This window comes from Lagenorhynchus albirostris, chromosome 9 (assembly GCF_949774975.1).
Source record: "Lagenorhynchus albirostris chromosome 9, mLagAlb1.1, whole genome shotgun sequence".
In the NCBI taxonomy this organism is placed as follows: domain Eukaryota; kingdom Metazoa; phylum Chordata; class Mammalia; order Artiodactyla; family Delphinidae; genus Lagenorhynchus; species Lagenorhynchus albirostris.
The window spans coordinates 93,659,744-93,681,462 of record NC_083103.1 but is presented as its reverse complement, the minus strand read 5'-3'; the positions used below and the strand labels follow the sequence as shown (position 1 = coordinate 93,681,462).

Below are 21,719 nucleotides of genomic sequence, written 5' to 3'. Positions count from 1 at the left end.
GAGAAGGGTTAAGCTCCCTGAGTTTCCAAGCAGTGCATTTGCTGCTCCCATCCTCAGGCATCCCTTGGCCACTTAAGCTTAATGGAACAGAACCCTTTGGTCCTCTGTGAAGTTGTGAAGGCTCTCTTGCTTCAGTCTCTGTGAACTAGACCTCTTCTGGGCATCTAAGTTGACGTTGGGATGTGCTGCTGCTTGAGGCTGGAGAGGGGTCCTGGAGTTTGCCTGGCTGTGGTTAGAAATGGGTGTCCTCTGTCCAGATTCCTGGGACTTCAAGCAGTCCACACGCAACATCTCCCCGACCATCAACCAGGCCAACATCGTGGACTTGCACCCGGCATCCGTGTACAGCATCCGCATGTATTCCTTCAACAAGATTGGCCGCAGCGAGCCGAGCAAGGAGCTCACCATCAGCACTGAGGAGGCCGGTGAGCATCTCGCCCAGCCACCCCTGCGCATGGGCTCGGGACATCCGGGGCCACACCCACCCTGTCCACTGGCAGTGGGCTTGCAGTTAGAAGAGGAGAAGGGGGAGATTCCGAGGTGTTTGTGTCTGCCTCTGGATCATTGGAGATTCTTCCGTCTGACCTTTTCCAGATGGGGTTCTCGATGCAATGCTTTCGGGAGCTGTCCATGGTCCTGCCCCCACTCACCTGGCCGTAGCCTGTCTGGAAAGGACAGATATGCTAGATCTGCAAAGGATGGGGGTGCTAGTGCCCTGGATTATCTCCTGTGATTTTTGTCATGAAGTTTTCCTGAAAGTTTAAACAAGATTTTCCTTGCTGTATTTTCTCTTACCTGTCACTGCAAAAGATAAATTAATACAAAAAAGTACATATAACATACATGTTCAGTTTTACAAATAATCATAAAGAAAAACTAGTATAACCAACACTCGTTACCACTTACCAGAGGTCCTCCATATGCCCTTTCTCAATTATAACCTCTCCTCCTGAAGTAACCAGTATCCCAACTTCCTTTCTTTCCTTTTTTGTACTGTCACCACAATGCATGTACACATAACCCATGCAGTTCAGTTTTGCCTGTTTTCTAATAGAATATATGCATGACATCATACTTCATATATTCTCTCTGTCTTCCTTGTTTTGATCAATATTCTTTTTGTGAGCTTCATGTCATCAGTACAGCTGTATCATTTGTGTATTTTCATTCCCCCCCAAGGGATATAAGCAGTCGTAGAATTACAGTCATCAGATGGACAAACTTCTACCTTTAACCAAAAAAATGCCAAAATGTTTTCCAAAGTTTTGTACCAACTTGCTCTCGCATGATCGGTGTACAAGAGCTCCTGCCACTTCATATCTTTGTCTGAACTTTGTACTATCAAACTTTTAAAAAATACTTGCCAGCCTGCTGGATGTGGAGCAGTATTTCATAGTCATTGTTTGCTACATTTTCAGCAAGTTATGGAGAATGAAGGGGAAATATAAACCCTATGATCATTTCAGAAGGACTCAAACAAAGGTTCTCTGCTTCTGTAGATGAGCTTTTCCTTTCTCCCCAGCAGTCCTCCAGCTCAAGCATGGGAGTAAGAGCATAGGACTCTTTTCTTCCAAGACTTGACTCATAATGTTGTTTCTCCCCACCACCCGCCAGCTCCTGATGGGCCCCCCATGGATGTAACCTTGCAGCCAGTGACCTCACAGAGCATCCAAGTGACCTGGAAGGTAAGTAAATTCAAAGGCAATTTCCTCTGAAATACCTCCTTTCTTCCCCTCTCAATCTACAAATGAAACCCCAACAGACTAGCTAGTCTCTGGTCTCTTAAGAGTGCCCAACCCTGTTTATTGCTAAATCCATGAGGTTGGAGGGGTGGAAAGAGAGGAGGATAAAGGGACTGGTTCCCTCACCAATCCCCACTCCCTTCTCCACCCTGACTGTCTTATGGACGCCCATGCCTAGGGTGGGATGAAGAATTTGTCAGTGCCAAGGAGGGAAGATGGTTCTTCCACCATGCTGGTCTGTCCTACACACCCCACATGTTGTAATAAGTCTGGAGTTAGAATTGATTATGTGTAAATTTCAAAGGGGCCCTGTGGATTATGGGAGATGAAACGACGGAGTCTCACCCTCATCTTGGCCCTGTGACTAGAGCTGGGAGGTAGGGTGAAGCCACCCCCTATATTCTCATGGTAAAGCGTTGAACAGGGAGCTTGGTCTTTTCAGGTCTTGATTTCCTCCTCTATAAAATGAGGATTAAAAAATGACTGCCCTCCCCAGCTCTGGGGGAGGGGATCTGCAGAGAAAACAAACCAGTAGGTGCTGTAGCCATTTCTAAGGGGAAGAAACTTGTAAATCTAGAGGGTATCTGAAGACTGTCACTGAGGGGAAATCTTCGAGGCAATTCCACAGCTGGGCAGGGAAACAGATCAGAATAACCTTGAGCAGGACCAAGAAATGCTTTCCTGGGTAACTCTGGCCTCACTGCTACATCCCTGCCATGGGCACAGAAGGGCTGCCCATCCTTGATGTCTTCCTGTTGCACCGCATTTTCCAGTGTTTGAGTATTTTCTTGCACTAATTTATCTGACCCTCTATTCCTGCGGAGTGGACAGAAGAGGTATTTTTATCCCCATCCATCAGAGGAGGCCACGGTATAGAGATGCAAGGTGACTTCCATGGTCATTCAAGTTGTGTCAGGTGCAGAACGTCAGTGCACAGAGTCTGGAGCCCCTGCCCAGTCTCCCCACCAGAGCCCAGCGCATGGAGGTCAGGAACAGAGAGTTTTCTGAGTCCCATCCATGTCCTTCTTCTTGGATCTCTCCCATCTCAACAGTGGGGCTTGGGTGGGGGGGCTGCCTCATCTACATCTGGGATCAAAGTCCAAGGTCATTTTCTGACTTGAACTCCTGGTGGGAAAATTCAGGTGCTTTAGTTCTCCTTCTGGGCCCTTCAAAAAGGTAGACTCAAGAATAGGAGATTCAGAAGGGCCTAGTAATATTTTTCCTAAAAAGACTACATGCCTGGGCATGTACACACACATGGACATACACACACACATACACACACACAAGGCAGCAGAGCCTGGTTCCTTCCCTCCCCAGAGAAATGACCAGGATAAAGGTGGGACAGAGGCTGGGCATTTGGTCCTCGCCCTCCTAGCAGATAACTCCAGAGCCATGGTTCCCTCCAGGTTCAGATCTGGGTGCCAGGGCTTCTCTCAGAAACTGGAGATGAAGCCTGGAGTCTGGTCCCCAAGTCTTGTCTGCATCCTGACTCTGCACCCATTTCCTAAGAATATTCCAAGGAAGCCTGGAGGTGGGGCAGGGCTGAATAAGTATGTAAACCACTGAGACATTTGGCTACAAAGCTCCGACCTGGAGGTTGATAAAAATTTAGAATCAGATTTATTTCTCCAAAGTCTCATAATGAAAAATAAAATTGATTAGAAAGTTAGAACTTCAGAATGAACGAGCCCGTCAATAAATTTGGGGCTGACTTCTCAGGGGATTTTTTTTTAACACCAAGAAACAGATTAATGAAAAATAAAGATTCACTTGAAAGATAAGTCACTTCATTTCAAGACTCTTTCCACGAGATGGATCACCACTGCTTTATGACATAAATTTGCAATCAGCCCTATTGATTTCTTAATGCTTCAGAGAAATATTGTTAAGATTGATTTAAATCCTGAGTGTGCCTGTTTGGGGGGAGGTGGGGCAGTATGGGGAGAGGGCAGAGAGAGGGAGGGAGGGAAGAAGGGAGAGAGGGAACATGTGTCAAGATTTATAACAATATGTGAATATCTATATGTATGTAGCAGGGTATGCCTGGATGCCTATCCAAGGCCTCTGCCTGTATATTTTGATGTGAATGAAGGTGACGTGGTACTGTGTATATCACACATATACAGGTGTATATCATGGTGTAATAGGAGAGTATATGTCAGTGCGAAAACAAGGGCACCTTGCAGGTATATTTGTGTCTATAATAGATGTCTGTCTGAATGTGTGAGTGTATAGATACGAACCCAAATTCAGAAATTTGCCCCCTTGCAAACTAGCAAACAGGACTGCCCAAGTACAGAGAGAAACGTTATTCAGGCATTAACAAAAAGTCAAGTGAATTAAATACACGCACACCTAGTTAATGAGTTCAAAACATTATGTTAAATTAAAAACTTCATTTTATTGCATTAACAGTGAGCTTAAAAATGCAGTTCATTTTAAACATTCATTGAATTTTAAAAAACGGGCTGTTTTACTAACTTAATTGTTGTACTATTAAGTACTATTAATAATATTAAGTACTATTAAATAATAATATTAAGTACTATTAAATAGTAGTACTATTAAAATAATAATTATTATTTAAAATAATTAAAATAATATTGTACTACTTTTTAGTACAATAAAACGTGGGCTTTTAAATTAACTGCATTTTCTTTAAAGCCCTGATTCAAGCTGTTTTTATATGCCCTGGGGTGTGTGCTCTCTCTCAGTATATAGACGGGCAGACCCCACATTAAAAGAGCCAGTTTCTATTAGTGGGTCTAAATGTTTCTGGCCACGGGTAGGTGTGGACTGGGATGTTTGCTTTGATGGGTCTGGATGTGAAGGGATATATTGGGATACAGCGTGTGTGTGTGTGTGTGTGTGTGTGTGTGTGAGATCATGTATGAGAATGTCTGTGTTGGTGAGTGTTTACCTGTTGATGCGTTCTCTCTCAGAACACCTGTGTGTATGGCTGGTTGGGTATCAGGGTTCAAGGTGGGGGTGACAGTATGTTTTCCACCCTCCAGGCTGATGCCAGTGGAGTTTTCTCCCTTTGCCTGGCCAGCTGGGATCAGCCCTTCATTCCAGCTGGCCCAGGCAGAGCTCCGAAGCGCCCCCTTGTCACCGGCCTGTCCTCGCCCATCTCTGTCCCTCCATCCAGGAGCTGGCTTCAGGCCTCAGCTCTCAACACACCCCAGCCATTGGCCAGGATGTCAAGGGCAAACCAGCTCCAAGAGGAGCTGGGCCTACATCAGAGTCAAGGACTCTTTTTTTTTTAACTTGTGGTAAAATATACATACCATTGTATTTACATAAAACTGAACATTTTAACCATGTTCATGTGTTAGAAGTCAGTGGCGTTAAGTACATTTACGGTGTTGAGCAACCGTCACCACTGTCCATCTCCAGAACTTTTTCATGATCCCAAACAGAAACTCTGTGCCCATTAAACACTAACTCCCCACCCAGCCATCCTCAGCCCCTAGTAACCTCTATTCTACTTTCTGTGTCTCTAAATGTGCGTGTTCTAGGTACCTCAGAGAAGCATCATACGATATTTGTCCTTTTGTGTCTGGCTTATTTCACTTAACATATTTTCAAGGTTCATCTATGCTGTAGCGTATATCAGAATTGCATTCCTTTTTAAGGCTGAATAATATTCCATTGCATGTATAGACCACATTCTGTTTATCCATTCATTGATCTGTGCACACTTGGGTTGCTTCCACCTTTTGGCTGTTGTGAAGAATGCAGCTATGCATATGGGTGTGGAAATACCTCTTCAAATCCCTGCTTTCAATTCTTCTGTGTATATACTCAGAAGTGGAATTGCTGGATCATAGGGTAATTCTATGTTTAACTTTTCGAGGAACTGCCAAACCGCTTTCCACAGCGGCTGCACCATTTTACATTCCCACCAGCAACGCACAGGGATTCCAGCTTCTCCACATCCTCACCAACAGTTGTGATTTTTCATTTTTTAATAATAGCCATTCTAGTGGGTGTGAAGTGGTATCTTGGGACTCTCTCTCTCTCTTTTTTTTTTTTTTTTTTTTTTTTTTGCAGTACATGGGCCTCTCACTGTTGTGGCCTCTCCCGTTGCGGAGCACAGGCTCTGGACGCGCAGGCTCAGCGGCCATGGCTCACGGGCTTAGCCGCTCCGCGGCATGTAGGATCTTCCCGGACCGGGGCACGAACCCGTGTCCCCCGCATCGGCAGGCGGACTCTCAACCACTGCGCCACCAGGGAAGCCCGAGACTCTCTCTTTTTATTCAAACTAATTACCTACCTCCCTCTCCATCGGGTTACGTTCTGTCTGCTGTTGCATTTCTCCCGGGCCCCTGAGCCCATGCCAAATGATATCCCTATTCATTCATTCATTCACCCATTCATTTATTCAATAAATATGTATTGAAGGCCTATTACATGCCAGGCACCATTCTAGACACTGCGAACAAAATAGGCAACACTCCTCATCCCCACGGCACTTACATCCCAATGGGGACAGGTAGTCAAAGACATAAGTAAACTATATGGAATGTCAGATGACACTACTGCCATGCAGAAAAATAAAACCAGGAAGAAATGTAAGGAGCACTAAACGGAAGGCAGGGAGCACTCTTACACGAAGAGCTTAAGGAAGGCCTCATTGAGAAGGCGGCATTTCAGCAAGGACACCGCAATGTTGAGGAGGCGAGCCATGTAGATATCCAAGGAAGGAGTGTTCCCCTGGATGGGAGTGTGCCCGGTGTGAACAGCAGAGAGGTGTGTGCAGGAGCATAGGAAGCATGGGGGAGAGGAGACGGGTCCAAGAGGCATGGGGGTGGGGTCAGATCATGTAGGGTTTTGTAGCCATTGTAAGGACATTGGCCTTGACTCTGGGTGATATGGGAGGCTTTGAAGGCTTGGAAGCAAGGGAGTGACATGATCCGACTTTGGTTTTAAGAGCATCTTCTCAGGGCTTCCCTGGTGGCACAGTGGTTGAGAGTCTACATGCCAATGCAGGGGACACGGGTTCGAGCCCTGGTCCGGGAGGATCCCACATGCCACGGAGCAACTAAGCCCGTGCGCCACAACTACTGAGCCTACGCTCTGGAGCCTGCGAGCCACAACTACTGAGCCCGCGCACCTAGAGCCCGTGCTCCGCAACAAGAGAAGCCACCGCAATGAGAAGCCCGCGCACCGCAACGAAGAGTAGCCCTCACTCGCCGCAACTAGAGAAAGCCCACAGGCAGCAACGAAGACCCGATGCAGCCAAAAATAAATAATTTATTTTTTTAAAAAAGAGCATCCTCTAAGAATGTCACTGTGTCTGTCTCCTCCCCACCCCACCCCATACTCACAGGCACCCAAGAAGGAGCTGCAGAACGGCGTCATCCGGGGCTACCAGATCGGCTACAGAGAGAACAGCCCTGGCAGCAATGGGCAGTACAGCATCGTGGAGATGAAGGCCACTGGAGACAGCGAGGTCTACACCCTGGACAACCTCAAGAAGTTCGCCCAATATGGGGTGGTGGTCCAGGCCTTCAATCGGGCTGGCACGGGGCCCTCATCCAGCGAGATCAATGCCACCACCCTGGAGGATGGTGAGGGCACCAGTAGAGGGTAGCGAGCGGGTACAGATCTCAGCTGTGGGCAGAGCCAGGGCTGCCAGGGATGGCTCGGGGCCCTTCGCTCCTCCTGAGCCCCATCATGGTCCTGTGGTCCACACTGGCTCCCTGGATCCTTCCATCTCCTCTCACCCATTGGGTCCTCGAGGGATGCTTGGTCCATTTAGCACTCCAGGCCTCTCCATCCATTGGCTGGCTCTCTATCCATCGCTTGCTAATGCTGTGCCCATCGGTCTCTCTATTGATCTATTGGCCTGTCTGAGCGCCTGTCTGTACACCTGCCTGACTCTCCGTCCGTGCTTCTCCCTCTACCTTTTCCTCCTTCCTCATTCTGGCCCCTCACCCATCTTTGTCCCCAAGCTCTTTCCTCTGTACTCTGGGTCCTGTTTCTCCTCCCTTACATCCTCCAGGTTGGAAAAAGGGCAGGAGCCACGTTACCTTTGTACTTCTGGGCTGGAATCTGTCCACCATCTGTTTTAGGGACCTGAGATGAGACTGTGGAGGTACGATATCCCAAGGTCCATGGACAGAGGATTTAGGTTCCGGTTTTTAAAACTGAATTCTTTGAGGACTGGAGAGCACTCCAACTCTGATGAGTGAATTAAGGGGCCCGGTTTCACGGGGGAGAGAGGGTTAGAAGGCAGCAGGAGCCTGCCTGCTCTCCAAGCACAGAGAAGAGCCAGCTGGTATCTGAGCCTGTGCCAGGAAGGGAGAGGAGATGTGACCCTTGATGCCCCCCAGAGATAGAGCCAGGCTGGTCACAGCCCCACAAAGAGCAGATTAAACAGAGCTTCCTTCTTGATGCTCCAGCCTAAAACCACGATGTGAGATTAAAAGCTGTCACTAAGTCTGAGCCTGCCCCCAGCAGAGGGAGGGAACTGACTGCCCCAGTAACATAATGACATCACCCCATGGCCATCAGGATACCCAGCATTCCACCCTCTTGTTAAGCATTCCATCCTTTTGTTAAGCAATGCCCGCTCCCTGCCTCATTCTCTCTGAAAATGCAGACATCCTTGGGAGGGAGGATGTATCAGGTCAGAAACACCTAAGTGGCTACAAATTGGAATTATCTGGGGAGTTTTAAAAAGCCTGATGCTTCATCCCCAGAGATTTCCATTTAGTTGTTCTGGGGCACAAGCAAGGCTTTGAGAGGGAGCAGGTGTCAGTAGCCGCAGAGCACTGGGCCCCTGGGGAAAAGGGAGGACACAGAGAGAGGAAAAGGTGCATAGAATGCACAGAGGTACAGAGAAGCACCTGAGCTACGCTGCCACCAGCTGCCCAACCCCCTCCACCAGCCCGGAGCCTCACCAGCCCCCCATCATCCCCCTCCCTTTCGTGATGCTGGCCACGGGCCTGGCTGGACTGAGGAAGGTCAGCTTGTCGCCTCTTAGTACCATCAGTACCAATCCCAAGCAGTGCTCTGACACAGTGGTTCTCAGACCTGAGCGCACGTCAGAGGGCTGTAAACAGATTGCTGGGCCCTCCCCCAGGGTTGTGCTTCAGCAGGTCTGAGGTGGGGGCCAAAAACGGGCATTTCTAATAAATTCCCAAGTGATGCCGATGCCACTGGTGTAGGGAGCACCTGTGAGAACCACAGCGTTAACAGCCAGGTCATTACCCATAAAAGGAGCCGAGGCTTGCGGAGGTTAAGAGCCTGCGCAGAATTGCCCGTCTAATGAAGAGGAGTCCAGGTCAAAATCCAGGCCTGACCCTGAATCTCACCCTCTTTCTACTTCACCCTATTGTTACCCTGTTGCTTGGGGGCAGGGCTGGATGCAAGACCAAGTGACGTGGATGCAGGATGCTCAGGGAAGTCGTGTCCAGGGGGAACGGCTGCCCCAAGACCACCCAGCACACCTGACCAAACACTAAACTCCGTCCACTGGGGCCATCCCAGAAAACAGCCAGGCCAGGCACACCTTTGGCCTCCATCAGAGCCCCACCTCCCTTGCTTTGGGGGGCTGCAGTGGGGGGTGGGTGCTGGGATTACCAACAGGGAGAGATCAGCACGGGCTGTGGAGTCCTTTTGCAAACAAAGGAGGAGAAGGGGATGAAAGTTTCCAGCAGCATTTGCTCAGCAGTTTTTCATACTTAATTAAGGCCCTCGTTAGCCTGTCAGATCCTGATCGTTTCCTTGCAATATTAGCACTCCTCCTGGGGTATTCAAGGACCCCTGCTTTAGCAATAGTGTCTCTTCCATAATTATATTACCTTCATTTTGTTCGAACGGGCTATCTGTATTAGTTTATGACACTGGGTCCCTAATTACATGGTGCTTATATTTTTACACCTAAGTAATATGAAACAATAATCATTCTCAAAGAGGATCGTTAGGGTGATGTATTATCATTTAAATGCTCATAAAAATTAGAGTTGCCTCTTGTGGGGCAACGGGATCTAATTACCTTCCATCCAGCCTGTGCCTGCTTTCTCCCACTCAGAGCAAAGCAGACGTGGCCTTTCCCTTTGCCCCCAGCTCCTCAGAAGCCAGTGGAAGTACCACCAAAGTTGTCACTCGCCGACGTGGCTCTCTGCGGCCTGGTGTCACCACTGTCTCTCATCATCGTCGTGCAGCAGGGCCGCCTGCAGGGGGTGGAACTTAGGTTAAGCTCAAAGGTAGATCTCAGATGGAGAGGGTTAATGGCAGGGCAGACCACCCAAGTTGGTCTTAGAGAGTGTTTTCCATCACCCAAGGCATTTTGGTGTCTTCAGATGCAGGGACAAGGGACAAAAATGTAATGATCCTAGAGGTCCTAAAGGTGTCTGCGGAACCTCTTCTCCCCTTGCCCCAGGGTTGCTTCAAATCCTCTTCTTTTCCTTCCCTTCAGCTTGGTATGAGGACACAAGGGTCCCTAGAGCGGGGCCTTGGTTCAGACCCCGAGCTCAGGTGACATAGAGGGCTGGCAGCCATCAGATAAAAGCATCAGTTACAGATCCCTCCAGCACTGGCTTGGTCTTCCAGGTTCCGTTACGTTCAGTGGACGTGGACTCCCTGGGCTGTGGTGCCTACTGGTGAATCCCCAGGGGCTCATGCCTGGAGTTCATCACCTTCTTCCCCCAGCGTTTACCCAGAACCAGGAACGTGCCACCCAGAGCCCAGGAACCAAGCTGTAAGGATCTCTATTCACCCAAATCTCCAGGAAAGGAGACTTGGGTTGACTTCCCGGTCACCAGCCCAAAACTCTTGCGACTCGTTGAATCAGGAGGACCTCCCACTTGTGTAACCCAAAGTTCCTCTGGCTGGGCAGCAGAGCCCCACCTGCGCGTGGATGTGTCCCGTACCTTCCTAACCAGGCCTTTCAACTCTCCCCCCGCCCCTGCAGTGCCCAGCCAGCCCCCCGAGAACGTCCGAGCCCTGTCCATAACTTCCGACGTGGCCGTCATCTCCTGGTCAGAACCTCCACGCAGCACCCTCAACGGCGTCCTCAAAGGCTATCGGGTCATCTTCTGGTCACTCTACGTTGATGGGGGTGAGTCTGCTGGGAGTGGTGGCCGGCTTGTGGAGCGAGAGGCACGGGGTTGCTGGAGATCCATACTAAGAGCTGAGCACCTTCCATGGGATGTCGAGTGGAAGTCTACCCTCTCCTCCATACCTGTCATCCTGGGTTCAGAGCCGGGACCAGCGTGGGTGGGGTACACATAGTCATCTCCCTGGTGGGGACGGACACCAGCTGCTCCTGGACAGCAGTATGTTGGGCAGGGATTTGAGGGGTAAGACAGGCACATTTGCTTTTCTGATGGAATGTGTTGATATTAGAACTTCGTGGCCGTGTCAGTCAGGACAGGTGGCGCGCTCAAACGGGGCAATTGAGGAGACTTTAATGAAGGCGCTGCTTTCCAAGGAGTCTGGAGGGAGGACAGGGCCCCTGGGACTAGCAGAAGCAGGAAGCCGTCACCGCCCAGGACTGAAGGAGCAAGAGGAGGAAGCAGGGTCACCAGAACCCAGGGAGAGCCACCCCTCAGCCAGACAGACAGCGAGGCATGTGGTCTGTGCAGATGAGCCGCCCAGGACCTGGAGAAGGGTGCACAGTGGAGCTGGGGGGATAGGAATGGCAGAAGGAGAAAAAAGAAAACAATGGCCCGACACTTCAGGTGCCTGCCTTCCCCTGGGATGCAGTAGTCCAGACAGGTTTGTGTAGCCCCAGACACACCAAGGCCCTGCCCATTGGTGTAACAGAGCCCTTGCAGTGACCAGGAAGTCTGCAGTCTTGCAAGCCAGAGGCCCAGCATCCCACACTAGGGAAATGAGTTTGCCTCCCCAGATCCTCAGCCTTTTGCCACGTGTCCCCTGGCTCCTCCCTTCCCTCCTGGAGGACTTGGGACTCCAGCTCACGGTCATCCCTCCGTGGCAGCGGCCCTCCCCTTCCCGACCTGGATTCTGCTCTGCCCAGAAGCCCTGCTGACAGTAGTTGTCTCTCCCTGCCACACCTCCATCATCTCCTCCCAAAACACAGAGACCTGAAGGTTTCCCAAGGCCTTATACGATGAGATGGCCTCACATAGCTGTGCTGAGCCAGGGATGGGGCCTCATTTTCCAGAATTTGCTTCCACTTTTCTAAGCCTGTGGCTCCCCACTCAGCCCTTAGGTGAGGAAGGCATCAGCCTCTCTAGTCTCCAGAGGCAACGTGGATTGATGGCCATGCCGCCCTCTTCCTGGGTCTTTCTCTGTCTCTAGTCCTAGACAGGTCCACCCTGGTTTCTAACCTTCCCAAAAAGGAAGGTCCCACCACTCAGGCCTCTGAGGTTCCCCTGCACCGACCTGGAGCCCCCTCAGGCTGGGCCTGGCGTCCTCACCCTCTGGAATCTGGCTGACTGCTTCCTACCCCTGGCCAGGCCCTCTGCCGGGCCTTTGCCTGTGCCAGGTCCCTGAGAGGCTCCAGGGTAGGTTTGCCGGCACTAGTCTTCTACAAGCCGGTGTCTGGGGCTGTTTTCTGAAAAGCCGGTTGTACCAGGGGTAGGGCTGCGAGCTCAGGAGTCTGTCTCTTTCCTCCTCCTAAGGCCCTGGCCATCCCATGGGACCCTCTCCCTAAGCCCTTCTTCAGAGTCTACAGCACGTTCCTTGACACAGCCAGGACAACAGGTCCTCGCTGAGCCCGAGGAAGGCTTGGCCCTTCCACTGGCCTCGCCCGCGTTCTCTGTGCGGGTTCTTTGCAGGGAGGGTGTCCTCAGTGGTGGGGAGAAGGTAACGGGGATTGACCCCTTATCCTCTCGAGAGTTCAGGGCACTGGTCCGGGAGTGGTCAGGTGCAGGGGAGGCACCCTCAGCCTGTCATGCCCTGTGGATCCGCTGCCTAGGGAGAGCTGAGAGCCCAAGGAGGGGCCGGGCAGCCAAGAGGAGCAGCTGCTGCCTGGCCGCCTGGTCCAGGCTCCCCTCCAGGTCCAAGTCACTCCTGGGGTCCCTCACATGGAGAGAGGTTTGGGTGGAGGACAGGGGAATGTGGCTTGGAGAGATAGAGAGATGGGACTGTCCTATGGGGAGAGTATTAAGCTGAATTTGGTGCAAGGTTGACTAGGGGCCAAGGCCCAGCTGGCATTTGTCGCTCACCCTGGTTGGGCCACCTGGGGAGAAATGTGGTCCAGGAGCAGTGCCCCAAATCCGCACCCATGAACTTGAGGTGGAGGGTCCCCCTAGTCGCCACCACCACGGAGTCAAGGTCTGAGCCCAGTGGAGCAGGCCGGCCCCGAGCCCAGCCTGGCGGAGGGGCGGCGGCTGGGGGACCGTGGCCTGGCCGGCCTGGACCGCACTCAAGGGCTGCTCATGTCCGGCAGAGTGGGGCGAGATGCAGAACATCACCACCACGCGGGAGAGGGTGGAGCTGCGAGGCATGGAGAAGTTCACCAACTACAGCGTGCAGGTGCTGGCCTACACCCAGGCCGGGGACGGCGTGCGCAGCAGTGTGCTCTACATCCAGACCAAGGAGGACGGTGAGTGCGCTCCTCCAGCCCCGGCCTGGCCTCGGACCGCGTGGCAGCTCCCAGGGCCTGCTGCTGAGCGCTGCCCTCGAGCCGCCCCGCTGCTCACCCAAGGAGAAGGGTGAGAGCAGAGCCCCGTCCTTTCTCCTGTCCCTTTGGTTCGCTGAAGGGTGACTCTGAGGACACTGGGGCCCTGCTTTGGGAGAACACAGCTTACTGTAAGTGGTGGTGAGGTGCTCCGAGACTCGAGCATAACCTTACGAGCCACCGTACCCCCTCCCCCTGCCGCACTGGGTCAGAGGCCGGATAAAGCCTGTCCCCCCCCACCCCAGGAGCATACTTTATGGCACCTGCTCCCCTGCAGGGTTCAGCCTGGTGTCCTCTGGGTACAGGTGGTTGGGACTGGGGGAAACGGGAGCATCACCCCGCATGTCCTAGGTTAGAGACTCGGCGATCACCCCACAGAGGCCCCAGAATGGGCCAGGCCCTGGACGCTGGTGTGCAGGGGGCTCTCAGGGAGGGAATGGGATGTGCTTCCACTTGGAGCTGTGATCTCAAAGCCCTTCTCCATGGGGGTGGAACCGGAAGAAAACAGATAAGGAGCCAAACCTCAAGGGGAGAGTGATGGAGTCACATGGCAGAGGCTGGGAGCTGAGTCAGCCCAGGAGGGGTCAGGTTGGGAGAAGGGCCAGACTTCCTGCCTGGGCTGGAGCTGCACACCTCCAGGGGCCTTGCCGGATCCAGGAGGTGCTGTGTGTGACCATGCACAGCTCCAAGCTCGTCTTCCACTCCCTTCCTCACCGCCCCCAAACCCCATCACTGAGTTGATTCTAACCCTTCTGAACCAGGTGCTATATCGGCAGAAGAGTCGGTTGGTGCTAAGTGCCTTGCGCACACTGGCCGCTTAATAAACGGTAGCCAGGGTTGCCATCATGGCTTTCTTCCCATGCAGCCTCGGGTTTTTCAAAGGATACAGAGACCCACAGTCTAGGCCCTACCCAGACACTTTAGCAGAAGGAGCTGGAGGGGTGAGAGGAGTTACAAGGAGAGCGGCTCTAACGTGATGATGGAGATGTTCCCAGTGCAGCCCCACGCTTGGTGACTTGGTGACCGGACCAGCCCAGATTAATGCTCCTTACTCTCCCTAAGCCCCTCCCTTTCCATCAGATCATCCCCCTCCCCCACTTAAGCTCTGAGCAATTAAATATTTACCAACCTGCCCGCCCTACTTTTCCTGTCATTAATCCCCCCATCGAGGTTTCCTGGGACAGCTCCAGGCAGAGCCACCTGCTCTTGTGTGGAGACCGAACGGAGATGGTGCTCAGCGCCTCGCCCCTTTCAGGGCCTCAAGGACACACACACACACACACACACACACACACACACAGGCACCTTCTTGGCCTCTAGAAATTAACCACCCAGACCCCCAGACTTTTTGTGTCCTATTCTGATGCAAGGCGTGAGGTGTAAGCACCTACACATGTTTAACTGACCAAGGCAAGACCCCACAAGGGTATCCAAAGGTCTAAGAGCACCATCCCTCCCTACAAGGAGCTGTCGACCCCCTACCCTTGAGCTGCCTACGGAGCCACACACAGGGACACGCACAGGCAGGGGCCAGGTCCTAAGGCAGCAGCTTCCCCGAGTGGAAGGGACACTGGCAAACACAGCAGCCGTGCGCGCCCCAGCCCTGCCACTTATTGGCAAGTCACTTAACCTTTCTGACACTCGGTTTCCTCATGATAAAATGGGGACAGTGCCTCATCTAGACGTTGTAAGAAACAACATAGCTATAGAATCCTTTCTAAAATGTCAAATGCTAGCAAATGGTAGTTGCTTTATGCCTGCCAAGAGCTGGCAATGAAATGACTGCTTCTGATGGACCCAGGTGCCCTTGAGGGAAGCCTAAGCTGAAAGGAGCCTGCTGTCAGCTGAGGTCTCATCCAGAACAGTGGTCCTAACTTGACATGTGTGTGACGCGCCATCATAAGCATGATTTAACCTTCCAATAGCCCTATAGCATAGGTATTCTTTCCATTTTAGAGATGAGAAAACGGAGCCCTAGAGAGCTAAGGCAACTTGCTGAAGGTCACAAAGCCAGTGAGTGGCAAATGAAGGCTTTCTTGCCTCCCTGGCCTCTATACTTTCCATCATACCACTTGTATCGGTTAGGAAGCCTTTGGTTGATTTTAGCAATAAGCATGTTTATTATCATATATAACAAGAAGTCTTGAGTAGGGCAGCTCCAGGGTTGGTTAGCTCAGTGGTTCCCATCTTTCTGCTCTGCGATCCTCAGCCTGTCAGCTGTTCCTCCCATGGCTTCAAGACGGCTGCAGCTCCAGGCATCACACCAGACAAGACAGAGTTCAGGATGAGAGAAGCAGTCTCTTCCTATGGGCCTCTCTTGGGAGTAAAACAAACCTTTCCCAGAAATCCCCTCACCAGGTTTATGCTCATTTCCCATCAGCCACACTGGGGCAGTATGCCTCTAGTGAAGCTAGTCACTGAAAGGAGAAGGGAATTATCATGGCTGACTTACTCTAATCCTGATAAATCCTCTGGTGAAGGTGACGGAGACAGCTTTCTCTGAAGGGTGGAGGAGCATGGGTGACCCAAGCAAGAGTGAGACTGCAAGGAATAGGAAGGAATGACAGCAGAGGGGTAGGTGGACAGCCATGCCCGCCCCAGCCGTGCTGCTCCAGCCCCACCAGATTCTCCCATTTGTAGGTGGTAGTCATTACAGTTGTTACTCAGCTGACTTGGAAAGCAGACAGACCCACATTCCAATTCCAGCTGTGCCATGGGACAGATACCCTAATCTGAAGACTCTGTGACTCCGTACCCACCACTACCACTCCCCCTCAGGAATTTGCATTTTGCCAAAGGAAAAGAATTACCAGAAAATTTAGAGAAAGCCAAGATACATAAAAAGATAAAATGCAAACATATCAATTCAAGCTCATTTCTTAAGTCCAGATCTCTCAGTCTGAGCCTGGTTTCAGGCTGGCTCGGCTGCACTCAGTTCATGAGCTACGAAACCTTTTGCCTACCGCTTGTCTCCCCTGTGAATACCAGACCTAGCTACATGGCCTCGGAGTGCAAAGTTGGGTTGGATTCTAGACCACTTTAAAGGTCTTTAACTGAGGAAGAGGCTTGAACTAGAGCCGCGTGTTAGGATGGTAACTCTTGTAGAAGCATGGAGGATTGACTGCAGGAAGGGGATGGGGGATTAAGGACTTGGGTCAGAGAGGCCTCTTAGAACCTGTGGGCATCTAGACAGAGAAGAGGAAGGTGTGTGCTAGTTCAGCAGCAGTGAGGATGAAGGGAGGAGGACGGACACGTTTAGGAAAACGTATCAGAGGAGTTCCACTTCCAGGAATGGTAGACGCGGTAACTCAAACCCACTCTCCTCCTTGCTGGGACACTAGGAAACATGAATAAAATATTTTTTAATACTTGCTTCAAGGTATCAGAGAGCTGGCAGGAAAGTAAGGAGTTACTGGGCCAGGATCCAAGGAAGAATGGAGGCCCAGGAGGTGAGCCTGGTATTTGGAACAGCTCTTCCCCTCAGGGACATTTGCTGAATCTGGAGGCAGTGACTGAGAAACTAAGCAGTACTAGAAAGACATTAATTGGAGGCCAGGGCCTGCTAGGGTGTGTGGGTCTGTCTGGTGAACCCTCCTCCCATCCCCTTCACCCCCCACCCCTGCCTACTTTGAGTTGAGACCATGAAGGGTAGAACTCTAAGATTAAAAGTGGACCACAAAGGGCTTCCCTGGTGGCGCAGTGGTTGAGAGTCCACCTGCCGACGCAGGGGACACAGGTTCGTGCCCCGGTCCGGGAAGATCCCACATGCCACGGAGCGGCTGGGCCCGTGAGCCATGGCCGCTGAGCCTGCGCGTCCGGAGACTGTGCTCCACAACGGGAGAGGCCACAACAGGGAGAGGCCTGCGTACCACAAAAAAAAAAAAAAAGGGGGGGACCAAAAGTAGCTCAGCCTCAAATCATCTCAGTCCTAGAAATTAGATTGAGGTGACCTCAGGTTGCTAGTGCCCCAGATTGCAGGTGCCTGTCAGAAGCAAACATGAATTCTCTCTTTAGGAAGATTACATCACCTGAGACCTCAAATTATTTCCACAAGCAATTTTGCAAATAATGTGTCTGGCATACAGTTAAAAATAATGGTGACAATGTGAACAAAAGCCAGCAGAAAAAAAGAAAGACAAAAGAAACAGGTCCACAAGAGTTCCAAACATAGGTTTTATCAAATATGGACTTTAAAATAATTATTCTTAACAATTGAAATTTGAAATTTTAAGAGTAGTGGAAGCTATCAAATGGAAAATCTAGAAATAAAAACTATTAATAACTGAAGGGCTTCCCTGGTGGTGCAGTGGTTGAGAATCTGCCTGCTAATGCAGGGGACACGGGTTTGAGCCCTGGTGTGGGAGGATCCCACATGCCGCGGAGCAACTAGGCCTGTGAGCCACAACTACTGAGCCTGCGCGTCTGGAGCCTGTGCTCCGCAACAAGAGAGGCCGCGATAGTGAGAGGCCTGCGCACCATGATGAAGAGTGGCCCCCGCTTGCCACAACTAGAGAAAGCCCTCGCACAGAAACGAAGACGCAACACAGCAAAAATAAATAAAATAAATTAATAAACTCCTACCCCCAACATCTAAAAAAAAAAGCATACAAGAGAACAAACTATACCTAATAAAACACAGGTGTTTGAGGAACAACAGAGCAGAACAGAATTAAACCAGAGCCCCTAACTCCTCATAAAAAATAAAAAAAACTATTAATAACTGAAATTAAGAACTCACTAGATGGGTTTAACAACAAATTAGTCACAGCTAAAGAGATAAATAGTGAACTGGAAGATAGGTCAGAAGATAATACCTTCTGATATTATAAAGACAAATGAATGGAAAATAAAAGAGCAAATAAGAGAATGGAAAATAAAAGAGCAAATAAGAGATATAGAGCAGTGATTTTCAAACTTTACTGTGCATACAAATCACTTGGGGATCATGTTAAAGTTCAGATTCTGATTTAGTAGATCTAGGGTGGAACCTGAGATTTTGCATTTCTAACATGCTCCCAGGTGACACTGCTGCTGATCCATGGACCACATTCTGAATATCAGGGACATAGAAGATGTGAGAAGATATCTCAAAGAAGAGGAGAAAGAGAATGGAGCAGAAGATAAAATGTCTGAAAACTTTTCAAGGCTGTGAAAGACATCAAGCCCAAATGCACGAAGCTCTACAACCCTCACAGGCAATAACTTAAAGAAATCCACACCTAGGCTTATCATAATAGAGCTGCTAAAAAACAAAGAGAAAAATCTTAAAAGCAACTGGAGGATAAAAAGGCCACTTACCTTCAAAGGAGCAAAAATTAGATTGTCAGCTAACTTATCAGAAACAGTGGAAGCCAGAAAACAATACAATGCTATATTTAAAGTATGTATGAAAAATAGTTATCAATCTGTAATTTTTATACCTAGCAAAAATATTTTTCAAGATTAAGATGAAATAAAGACATTTTCAGACCAAAAAAAAAACAAAAACTGAGAGAATTTATCATCAACCTACCTGCCCTGGAAGAAATACTAAAGGGTATTCTTTCACTAGAAGGAAAATGATCCCAGGTGGGAACTCAGTGATGTAGGAAGGAAAGAAGAGCAATTAACAGTGAACATATGGGTAAATCAAAATCGATATTGATTGCATAAAATGGTGATCATGTCATCGTCTTGAAGGGGGATCTAAAATATATACAGAATTAAAATGTACAACAGTGGCATGTAAATTGAGAGAAGGTAAATGCAAGTTCTAAGTCCTTGCATTGTCTGAGAAGTGCCAATTAATAATGTTAGACTTTGGTAAGGCAAAGATTCACATTGTAATCTAAAAGTAATTAAAGACTGTAAAACTAACAGAGAGGGGGAAATAGAGTATTTTTAATACTCAATCCAAAAGAAGGCACAAAGGAGAAAACAATAGGTGGGACAAATAGAAAGTATTTAGTAAGATGGGATATTTAAACCCAAATATATCAGTAATAGCATTAAAGATAAATTGACTAAATTCTCCAATTAAAAGATAAAGATTGCCAGATTGGCTAGCAATGAAACAAAACCCAAATATGTGCTGTTTATAGGAGACATCTAAAACATAATGGTGTAGAAAAGTTAAGCATGAAAAGATGGAAAAAGATAGACGTACCATGCAAAACTAAGAGAAAACCAGAATATTAATATCAGACATAGTATGCTTTAAGGCAAAAACTCATTCTTAGAAGGACACTTTGTTATGGTAAAAGACTTAAATTACTAGGCAAATAAAGCAGTTCTAAATTTTTATGAACTTAATAACCTTGAAATATATAAAACAAAAACCAACAGCGCTACCTGTAGTGTTGGGATAAATAGATAAATCTATAACCGTAGTGGGAGATTTCAACAGATTTCTCTCAATAACTGATAAGAAAAAAAAAGTATGCAACGACAGAGAAGCTTTGAACACTGCAAATTGCCCCAGTGACCATCCATAGACCCCCTTGCATCCCGAAACTGCAGAGACCCCTAACAGAGGTAAATGGCAAGGCTATAGCAGTGAGGAAGGACCGAGTTAAGGATGACTGTGAGCTTCTGGGTTCAGGTCCCTGGATGGATGATGCTGCTGTTTTTAATTATTTTATTTAACCTAGAATTGATGACCACTTATTAGATTTAAAAAATTGAAGTAGGTGCTAAAAGCTGAGAGTCACGGGAGGGAATGCAAAAATACTAGTTGTTACAGTCTATTGAGTGTCTTCTGTGTGTTAGGCACCGTGCCTAATTATTTTAGTTAGCACTAATTCTCACTACAGACCTTTAATGTGGTTGTTATGTCCCTATAGATGGGGAAACTGAGGCTCAGAAAGGTAAAATAAGTTGAATAGGATACCATCACAATCTTCAAAGGAGCATAAAAGCTCCCAGGAGGGAAGACAAGTCACAACAATACAAGGGAAAGATGAAGAAGGAGACTGTGGGCTGCAAACAGGATGCTTCCAGTCTCCCAGGCAGAGCCCTGGGGTCCCAGCCAGGCCAGGCAGGCTCAGACATGGGAGCAAGGGGAGGTCAGAATCCATACAGATTGGATCCACTTAGGATGGATTTCTCAGCCAATTCTAAAGTAGACTTTCCCTCCCGAAAAGAGAAAGGGCCTAGCCAGACCCCCAAGGGCAGTGCCCTGAGCACATGACAGGAAACACAGTCACCCACTGGCTGACCACTGACCCTTGACCCTCGGGAGGAGGCCTGCTCTGTGAGTCTCTAGAGTCTCCAGCCTCAAGGAGCTCACAGGGCAAAAAGCAAATTGACCTGTATATTTGTTTGGCCTAAGTACAAGCTTCATTAGTAGGGTCATTGAGATCAAGATGAATTCCTTATGGGTTCTGTTTCTTTCTTGTGTTTCTTAAGTCCTTGGTTCTGGCCAAACAGTTCTGAAACTGGCCACTCCCAGTGCTTCCATCTCAGAGACTTTGTTACAAGCCCCTAATAATCACCACCTGTTTGCCATGCTAGAACCTCCTCCTTTAAACCACAGCTCAGAGATGCCTCCTTCAGGAAGCGCTCCCAGATTGATCTGCCTCACTCTCCCCACCCTGTCATTCTTTCCCAAAGGCTTTGCTCCTCCTTTCTCTAAACTGACCCGACCTTCCCCTGCTCAGTTCCAGGTCCCCCCGCTGGCATCAAAGCTGTCCCTTCATCCGCTAGCAGTGTGGTTGTGTCATGGCTCCCCCCAACCAAGCCCAACGGGGTGATCCGCAAGTACACCATCTTCTGCTTCAGCCCCGGGTCTGGCCAGCCGGTAAGTGGGCCCAGGGCCAAATGATGAGCAGGACAGGAGAAAGAGAAAGTACCTGTAGATCAGCTGGCTTCTGAGCCAAACCCTGGGGCTGCTTATATCTGTGCTGCTTCTTGGATTCGTGGATAAGTATGGGCACTGGTCACCCAAGAGTGGCTAAAGCCTTACCCCAGTCCATCTTGGGTCAGTCCTCTGTTCCAGGGGCTGCAAGATTATCACAAGCCCTGGAAGCTCCTTTGAGTCAGGGGTCACGTTCAAGCAGGTGGGAGGACAGGGCCTCGGCTCTTCTGGTCTGGCTGACCAAGGAAGCTCCTAGCAGATCCCAGAGCTCTGGACTGGGGACTCACTGGCCCACGGCCTTTGGAAATGAATCAACTTTTCAGTATGATCAGTCCTGGCTTGGAGGGCTGCTGGAGCTCTACCCTGAGTGGCCCCCCTCAGCATGGCGCCAGTTGAAGAGAGAGGAGAAGGTAGGGACAGATGGGGGAAGGCAAGGGCATCTCTCTCTGGGCCAGGGTCTGGGCCTAGCCTAGGGGAGAGGACTGAGAGATAGTTCTACCTGCCTAAACCTGGGAGCAGAGTGGGCAGCCCCCAGGCTGGG

The 21,719-nt window shown here is 49.7% G+C and overlaps 1 protein-coding gene across 1 annotated transcript in view; it reads left to right on the top strand.

The window, feature by feature from the left end:
* DSCAML1 (DS cell adhesion molecule like 1) overlaps positions 1-21,719 on the top strand; it is a 327,097-nt gene that overhangs the window by 284,964 nt on the left and 20,414 nt on the right. Inside the window, exons 14-19 of the mRNA XM_060157966.1 lie at positions 258-425; positions 1,615-1,685; positions 7,078-7,318; positions 10,669-10,815; positions 13,114-13,269; positions 20,982-21,121. Of these exons, the coding sequence (XP_060013949.1) occupies positions 258-425; positions 1,615-1,685; positions 7,078-7,318; positions 10,669-10,815; positions 13,114-13,269; positions 20,982-21,121 (923 nt within the window). The remainder of the gene's footprint in view (positions 1-257; positions 426-1,614; positions 1,686-7,077; positions 7,319-10,668; positions 10,816-13,113; positions 13,270-20,981; positions 21,122-21,719) is intronic.